This window comes from Sesamum indicum, linkage group LG6 (assembly GCF_000512975.1).
Source record: "Sesamum indicum cultivar Zhongzhi No. 13 linkage group LG6, S_indicum_v1.0, whole genome shotgun sequence".
Lineage (NCBI taxonomy): Eukaryota > Viridiplantae > Streptophyta > Magnoliopsida > Lamiales > Pedaliaceae > Sesamum > Sesamum indicum.
In genome coordinates this window covers 9538676-9547643 of record NC_026150.1, presented here as the reverse complement: position 1 = coordinate 9547643, position 8968 = coordinate 9538676, and the positions used below count along the sequence as shown (strand labels likewise).

The window sequence follows — 8968 nt, the reverse complement described above, 5'->3', positions numbered from 1 at the left end:
CTATGTAAATAAATAATTACATAAATATATATTTTTAATAATATATGAGATGCTTTATAAATCGTTTATAACCTACCGTAAGCAATTTTTGGAATAATATTGTTATACCATTGAATTCTACTTTTTCAAAAAAATATGAATAAATACTTCTTTTAAAAAAATTATTAAAGAAAAAATTTGTCATAAAAATAATTTTATTTTATTACTAATTATTATTTTATGATTATTAATTATGTTAATGAAATCAACTAAGGAGCTCCGGGGTCAATTATATTATCTTCTAATTTATTGAATATATCAATAATAAGAATGCTATTAAATGCAATTCCATTTCCTTCTTTATTTCATTATATTCTCATATAATTCCATTTCTACATATTAATTATGTCGATATTTGTTAGATATAAATTTACGTGTAATTATACAAAATCTTAAAAAATAAAATATAATTATTCGAATAGTTAATAGTGGAAGGTTGGGGGCAAAAAATATGTAAGTGGAGAGTGGAAGACTATTTGCTCCGCTTGAGTCCAATTTAACATATGTTGAAGCTCTAAAGTGATTGAAAAAGAAAAGAAAGTTATATGGAAAAAGACTTCTTAGACTCATAGAATTTGGTCTCACACACCTCAAAAGATTCTTCTCTCCGAGCAACACCTCAGCTAGGGTTTCAACTCCGATCATCTCCGATTCTTTTCTTGTCATTTCAACCACCAGGGGCCACTGTGCACCTGGCGCTCCGATTACTCAACTCCCTTTACCCTATATCCTCTGTATAGCTCCCTGAAAGAAGAACATTCATTGTCCCAGAAAGATTCGAAGGAAAAAGAGGATATGGGGGATGTATTCGCGTGGCTGCTCTTCTTCTTCATACTCATTGCCCTTCTTGTTATGATTGTTTTCCAGGTTATTTTACCTCCCAAAACCATGTTTTTTTGGATTTACTTTATTTTGTAGCTTTTATGCTGTTGACGGGACGCATAGTGTTGGGAAGCTTTTGGCAATTTTTGTTTTCCTTTGATTTTGTGCATACTTTGGTTAATTCTGTCGTTTTTCAATGTTGAGTACGGTATTCCTTTGCCTTGAATGTTTGATGAATTGTGTTGAAATTAGAATTATTGGATTGAAAAGAAGTTGGTGTTAGAGTTATTAATTATTTAAAATTATTCGGTAGGAAAAGTATCTAAGTTTATTTGTAGACTCAGTCTGTTGACTGGTAAAATGTTGCCAATAGTGATGCCTCAGAGAAAGTCTAATCTTTTATTTGAAGCGGTGGATTAATGATTTTTCAGGCATGATACTGGGGTACGAAACTATAACCAGTGTTTTGCATTTGGTCTTTCTGATAGAGTCCATAGAATTTGAGTTCGTCTAAAAGTCTAAGGCTTTGGCGGGGTTTAAGGATCAGGTTACTTTGAAGAGGGGGTCTTTACAACTTTTTATACGTAGAGAGTAGTTTTGAAGTGTGCAAGATTAAAATCTACAGGTATTCAACATTCTAGATCCATCTTTTTGTTCTGTAATGGATGGCAAGGTAGTGGACCATCCTGGATTGAAATCTGCATTGGATCTTTGAATTCAAGCTTCCAGTTAATAATCTGGAGATAATAAGTACTTCTCATGCGTTCAACTTGAAGAATGTATAATTTTCTTTTTCTTGCTAGATTTTGAATCAGTAGGTTAAAACTTCTCTTGCAAATGAGATTGTAGGTGTTCTTAATAGGATTGTTTTGAACTAGGATAGAGCAAGTTATTGCAAATTTCAGTTTTCTGTTACAGCTTCAGAGATGGTAGGATGTGAATAGACCAGGACTTTGATCTGTTACAATTGTAGCTTTGTTACCTACTTGCTTCGTTAAATTCCATGTCACAGTACATGGTGTTTCGGTGCTTCTTAGTTATCTTAATTTTCATGTGAAGTGCATGGTCTGCAAACTTTGTAAACATTTTTTCACATGTGCAGCTCATGTGCTTGGCTGATCTAGAGTTTGATTATATCAATCCTTATGACTCTGCATCTCGAATAAACAATGTGGTTTTACCAGAATTCATCACACAAGGAGTGCTATGCTTCCTCTTCCTGGTAACAGGGCATTGGGTTATGTCACTTCTCTGTGTTCCGTACCTGTACTACAACGTGAGATTGTAAGATCTCTTATTCTTTTGCTTCAAATTTAAATTGATTTGCTCTTCAGGAAATATTGGATGCCTATATATACCTAAGATTGCACTGATAGTTCTAGTCCACCAGTCTATAATGCACAGATGCTCCAAAAAATTTTCTGGTGCAATGTCGGACACGGACACGGCATCCGCGTGCCGAAAATATAAAATAGAAAAAGAAAAAAAAAATGACACAGAGGCATGTCCGACAAGTTTCAGACATGTTTAGGATTTTTTTTACAATTTCACAAAGTTTTGGGCTGTCTTTAAAAAAAAAATGGAATGAGTTACGATTGAACTTGACTTTTATATCCAGATTAAAAAGAAAAAAAAATTAATTCACTTATCTCAGCCGAAAAGTTTTGGGAGCACATTACTAAAAATCCGAGAGATGGTCATGATGATTTAACTAATTTGGATTATTAGAAAATTTTCATTGCGTACTTTTTGAAATAAATTGATTATGTATATTTTTTAAGCCAACTTCTGTTAAGAATTTAGATGTAAGACATGCTTATTTTATGTTTTATTTGTTAATTTTCCATTTTGCATATTTTAAATTTATTAGAAATTGAAAGTATATATGATAAAAAATATATTATATATTAGCCGTGTAAGTGTCGAGTCGTGTCCTATTTTTTAAAATATTTCATGTTGCTGTGTCCGATCCGCCTCCATGCATCATAGCCACCAGTTAATTGCGTGGTTGTATGTGTATCTCCGTATGCCTATTAGCATAATCATTTCATGAATACATTCATTTTTTTATGCATATGGATGATCTATGTTTGGTCACTGCCACCCTGTCTGGAACCTAGGGCTCTGGCTGAGGTTGAGTGGCGAGAATAGTAGCATCATGATTCATGATGCCTTTGAACCACTCTGCTGTCCAAAGTAAAATTAAAGTAATAATACCTAAAATAAAATCAACATCAAGCTAATTTATTTAGTCAGCAAAAGCTTCTAAAATAAATTATGGAAATATATTTTGGAATATTGAACTTATATTAATTAGAATTAAGAAATATGTCAGCATGATATAGGAGAACTGCACTAAGTGTATTTTCTTCTAAAGGGTGGATTTTACAACTTTTTTAGCGCACTGCATCTGCTGCATGTATTTTTCTCAACAGTCCTAGTAATTTACTGAATAAGGAGCTATATTCAACTTTTAAAGACTTACACCAGTATCACGAACTTAAGATCCTGCTGAGGCTTAGAGCAATAATATAAAAGTATATTCAATCCTGTCGTAACTTAACCGATATCTATCTGTTGTTACTGCTATACATATATTCCCTTTGAATTACTAGTTTTAATGAATATGTGTGTAAATTTTATTCTTACTAGTCTTTCTCTTTGTTTCCCAATCCGCAACAGATCTTTTAGCATGCATTGCATCTTGTTGACCTAAGATGAATTACTGCTTGATCACATGAACTTCTCACATATTCGAAAAATTTTGTTCATTAAATAGGCCATGCCAATGGGATGTAATTTAGGCCAATTGACCACCCATGATTGTCGTATATTTTTTGAGCTGTTATTTTCTTTCATCAGGTACCTACGAAGACAGCACCTTATAGATGTAACAGAGATCTTTAACTTGCTCAATTGGGAAAAGAAGCAAAGACTTTTCAAGCTTGGTTATATCATACTTCTTCTCTTTATGTGCTTATTCTGGTAAGTGAATCATGCAACCTACTCTCCTCATTCAGTGTAACAAGGGTTTAGATCCTCCAAGTTTCTATAACATAGTTTGATCACATTGTTATTTGGTGTAGGATGATTTTCAATGCACTTGAAGAAGATGAACATTCATTTTAGTTTCCTGTTTGTACTTGGTGACGTGTGAGCAATCTCAGCTGCTGAATTATATTGGGGGAGTGCTTCGACAGGCTCATTGAGTTAGACTTATTTCCTTGTAATTTACAATTTGAGTAGATAAGTTACAAAATTAGAGTCCTCTGACTGAGTTTTGATTTTCAACCTGTAATATTGTACAACCATCCTAAGTTATTTCATTTCCATTCCTATTGAATTTATGATCCTTTCTTTTCATTGATGTCGTTGTATCAAGTAAGGTGCTTTCGGTTCTCTAGTTGTATGCCAAGCAACATCTGTCTTTGCAATGCCAAAACTAAGCTTTTTCTTGGTTCTTTCTTCCTGTTTGATAACGAATTTGTAATGGTGCTTGCAACAACTTTAGCAGAATTACTTGATTCACTGCAAAAATGTTCATCAACTTTCAAGTGTATGTTGATGGTCAAGGTTGTAAACAAATCAAATTGAGTAGAGTCGACTATGATGTTATTTAAGTTTGTTAAAGCCATCGATTTTGAAGATTATATTGTGAATTGCAGTTGTTTCAGATTATATTTTGAATTGCCAGTTGTATGGTAGATGTATAAATAAAAGTAAAAGCTTTTGTTTTGATCTCTTTCTCCAGGTAACTTTTTTTTTTGGGGAAAGGTAAATTTCATAAATGGAAAAAGGAGGTATAATACAACAGTGCTCATATGATATGTAATCCCTCGACAGGCCAAGGGATACGCCATAATCTATAAAGTGCACTAGAGCTGACAGAGCTAGGAAGATTTTTGCTAAGAATTCGTAATCTAACATCCTCTATGATTAAGCTAGCTAACATAGCCGGCGACTTTGAAGTGTGCGCGAATCGTCTCATATTGCGTTCCCTCCAAATGTGATAAACGCATGCCTCAAGCAGCGCACGGTATGCCATGTTAATAATGTGTTTGCCGCTCCACTTCCTAGAAGCCCATTCAATATCCATTCGCCACTGTCTGTTAGGCCAGAGAAATCGAATAGTTCGTCTGATAATAGTCAAACAACGTCTACTATACTGACAATGAAAGAACAAATGCGTGTATGTCTCCAAGTTGTCCTCAGTACATAGGACGCATCCTCCTAAATGTGATAACCATTGCTTGTCCTTTGTAGCAAGCTTTTCCTGAATAGCGATGCAGAGAATGAACATGTGCCGAGAAATTTTTAGAGGTCCAGAAAGTAGTTAATACCAGCCTACTTTTGGACCCAGGGGATCAAATAAGCGATAGATGGCTTGTGTGGTGACAATATTGCCCGAGGACCGCCACAAAATTCGGTCATTACCTCCGTGAATGATAGGTAGTACTTGCAAGATCTCCAGACATTCGTAGTTAGTGATAGAAGGCCATTGCCACTGACCCTCGTGAATGACAGCCCACAACCTACTAGATTCCTGCAATCCAGGTCCATGGGAACTCTCTGAATAAGAGGGCCTACATGGTGCTAAGGGTTCCTCCATAAATAAAAATTCCGCCCATTATCGATGCGGGTAAACAACCTCCGATCTCAGCCATGCCCTTAACCGTATAAGTTTCTTCCAACACCATGAGTTTATTTCAGATATAGTTCAAATAGAGGAGTCCCGAAGTCGTCCTTGGTGTAACCATTTCACCCAAATGGATGTCCCGTCACAACGAATAACATCGCACAATTTTTTACACATGAGGGCCCGATTCATCATCCCAATGTCTTTCAATTCTTGACCCCCTTCATCTTTCTTTTGCACACCTCCCTTCAAGCAATTTAAGCATACCCACTACTCCCCGTACCTTTCCATAGGAACTTCCGTAAGCGTTTTTCAATTTCATTAATGACCGTTTTTGGGAGAATGAAAGTCGAAAGACCAATAAATACTAAGGGACAAAAGCATAAATTTAATAATTTGCACTTGTATTGCATATGATAAAGCCAACCCCTCCCATCCAGTAATACGAGACTCGATTTTATTCAGCAAGGGTAGGCAATCAGATATCGAAAGTCTAGATGATATTAAGGGGAGTCCTAAATACCCCATTGGCAGTTGTCCCTCTTGGAACTCAAGCATCGTCAGCAGCTCCTCTTTCATTCCTTGAGCCGCTCGGGACAATATGAGATGACTTTTTTGCGCATTTAACCGAAGCCCCGACCAATCACCAAAGTGATCCAGTCCGTCCTTGAATACACGTATAGAGTCCACCGCTACTCGACTGAATAAGATAACATCATCGGCGAAATCCAGTTGGAAGATATTGGAGGCTTCACATTTCCAATGAAATTGGAAGCGTCCATCTTGCTCAATAATTTGGAGGAAGACCAAGTGCATCACTTCCATAACAAGGACAAAGAGGTATGGAGATAGAGGATCACCTTGGCGAAGCCCTCTTGAGCCCACAAAAAAATCGTGTGCCTTCCCATTCAAGCCCACCTAGAATGATGGTGTTGTAATACACTCTTCAATCCATCTCATAAATATGACCGGGAACCCAAATAATTGAAGTGTGGCAAGGAGGAAATCCCACTCTTGGGAATAACCGCCAAGAGCGTACAATTGACCTGCTTTAAAAATTTCCCCGTAGCAAAGAAATCCAAGACAACTCTAGTGACTTCATCACCCACGACTATTCATGCAGTTTTAAAAAACCCCGACGAATAGCCATTCGACCCATTCTCAAGGTAACTTTGCAAACGTTCTAATAGGCAGGCACATTTGGTTCAATTCTTTTTCTTTTCCATTTTTATCATTTTTAATGGTACCAAGAGTAATTTTCTTGCGAACCTGGGTATAATGGTTACTTTTATAATATTTTTTTATTTTTTTGTTTCTTTGAACATATTCGTCGATTTAGAATTTGGTTTAAAATTGTTCATGTATTGGATTAATTTTTAAATTTGAATACATTAAATGATGAAATGAATTTTATTTTATTATAAGAAGAAAAAGTAGACCTGAAAAGTAATTTTTTCTAAAAATAAAAAATTTTCAACTAAAATAAGAGAATTTCAACTAAAATCAGAGAATTTAATAATAATAATAATAATAATAATAAGTGAAAGCAATGAACTATTCATTATTACCCACGACAAAAAGAAACCAAATCGAGATCTGAACAGAACAAGAATCATGTTACTGAATTTACAAAACAACGAGATGAATAGTTCAGCAACAAATTATTATTAGCAATTATAACATCCCAGGTTATATCTATACTAACATCATTAACAACATCAACCAATTCATGACAGTTTGTTAAACAGAACGCAATATTTTGCTAGAAAGATATATTCTTCCAGGTTCTTTAATCAACGCAGTATAACGGCAATAGGACTCCTGACAGAGCGCCTGGAAGAATTCCATTTCAGGTAACCTTGAACAACACCAATGTTCGAGCTGGAGTTTAGTCGGCTGAACGTCACCTGATATTGCAGTTTCTGGTTAACCTCCAAGAAATCGAGCTTAGAGGGTTCAACAACTACATCAATTCCAGGTGGTGGGACGATCTTGACCACGTAAGATGAATTTGCCTCGCCGACATTTGTTACTGTCCTGGTATATGTCTGAACAGTTGGCTGAAATGGACTAAAAGTGAGAGCAAATGAAGGGTAGTTGAGCTGAGCTTCCGGTATCCTTGATTCCGCTGAGCAATTCACCTTGCGTTGCAAAATTGAGGCGACTTGTCGGTCCGTGTAGTTCAAACCGCACAGATAAGGAATGTAGTCTTTTGGTTGGATATCGTAAATGAGTCCTGGATTGTTTGCTCTTGACGGGTTCACATGGCCTGAGCCAGTGGCGAATATGTTGGCAGGAAGGAACCTTTCGTCCTCGATCGGGTTCTGGGCCAGATTCAGGATGTCGGCTGTAGTCATGATTGCTGATTTGATGGCAGCAGGAGACCAATCAGGGTGCGAGCTTTTGAGCAGGGCAGCAACTCCACTGAGATGTGGGCATGACATGGATGTACCAGAGATGATGTTGAATGTGGCATTTGTGTTTGTGTTGTTCTCAACTGAGACAGGCCATGCTGCAAGAATGTTCACTCCAGGGCCTAAAATGTCGGGTTTCAGGATGCCGCGGCTCACATAGTTCGGTCCTCTGGAGGAAAATGCAGCCACCACAGGCGCACGATCATCGCCAATGATAGTTCCTTTGAACACAATTGCGGCCGTGGGTGTGGATGTTGAGTTTATATAAGTCTTGATCTTTAATCCATCGGCGTAACTTACGTGCGTTGCTGGAAGGACGTGGGATTCGGAAAGAGTAAGGTTCGCATAGCTTGCAGGATTTACCAGAATCATGGCGGCGCCACCGGCGGCCTTCACTGCTCTTCCTTTTGCAATTCTTGTTGTGAATCCTATTTCACACACTACTATCTTCCCTCGTATATCAGTTCTGTTCAATGATGCTGCGGTGCAAAATTGGATATTACGATCACTCGTGTTGAGCATACCAGCATATACAAGAGGCAACGATGTTGGTGGGAAATCCATTGGTTGAAAGGTCGACTCGCCATCGAATGTCTGGTTGTTTCCAAGAACGGCAGTCGCTCTTATTTTCCTGTCGATAGTACTAGCACCAACCGTGAGGATCCAGGGCGCTTCATTGGACAACGACCTTCTCCATTGCACTATATGCGCCTAGCGCAATGCTATCGTCGTAGAAATTGTTTGCAAATCCACCAAGTGATAGAGAAAGTATATCGACTCCATCATCGATGGCCGCATCCATTGCAGCAAGTATATCACTTTCCGAACAAGAAACAGAACATACTTTATAGATAGCCAGATGAGCAAGCGGAGCGATGCCAACGGCCGTCCCATTAGCATTGCCAAACACATTTGCACCTCTTACAAAGTTCCCAGCAGCAGTGCTGGCCGTGTGAGTGCCATGGCCATTGTCATCTATTGGGCCATCGAAAGAATTGAAGTATCGAGCTCCAATGAGCTTGTTATTGCACTTTGTCGTGACATTGAAATCGCACTT

At 37.4% G+C, this 8968-nt stretch overlaps 3 protein-coding genes across 3 annotated transcripts in view; 1 reads left to right on the top strand and 2 right to left on the bottom strand.

Annotated features, from left to right (window-relative positions):
* LOC105164197 (protein cornichon homolog 4) lies at nt 557-4313 on the top strand. Its single transcript, XM_011082803.2, has 4 exons — nt 557-906; nt 1964-2145; nt 3724-3846; nt 3948-4313. The coding sequence occupies exons 1-4, from the start codon at nt 835-837 to the stop codon at nt 3988-3990; spliced, it is 420 nt and encodes a 139-aa protein (XP_011081105.1). The 5' UTR covers nt 557-834; the 3' UTR covers nt 3991-4313.
* On the bottom strand, nt 7095-8592 carry LOC105164196 (subtilisin-like protease SBT1.2). The gene has a single exon (XM_011082802.2). It carries the CDS (start codon nt 8473-8475, stop codon nt 7291-7293), a length of 1185 nt encoding a protein of 394 aa, XP_011081104.2. The 5' UTR covers nt 8476-8592; the 3' UTR covers nt 7095-7290.
* Nucleotides 8585-8968, bottom strand: part of LOC110012182 (subtilisin-like protease SBT1.4) — a gene marked incomplete at its 5' end in the record, with an annotated part of 840 nt that continues 456 nt past the window's right edge. The window contains 1 exon segment of the mRNA XM_020695037.1: nt 8585-8968. Within this exon segment, the coding sequence (XP_020550696.1) occupies nt 8585-8968 (384 nt within the window).

What these genes read in the sequence shown, in the direction of transcription:
- LOC105164196 (XM_011082802.2), bottom strand. Translation starts at nt 8,475, where the DNA reads ATGGATTTCCCACCAACATCGTTGCCTCTTGTATATGCTGGTATGCTC.
- LOC105164197 (XM_011082803.2), top strand. Translation starts at nt 835, where the DNA reads ATGGGGGATGTATTCGCGTGGCTGCTCTTCTTCTTCATACTCATTGCC. An exon ending in CTGTACTACAACGTGAGATT is followed by an intron (nt 2,146 to 3,723) that starts GTAAGATCTCTT and finishes TTCTTTCATCAG; the next exon opens with GTACCTACGAAGACAGCACC. An exon ending in CTCTTTATGTGCTTATTCTG is followed by an intron (nt 3,847 to 3,947) that starts GTAAGTGAATCA and finishes TATTTGGTGTAG; the next exon opens with GATGATTTTCAATGCACTTG.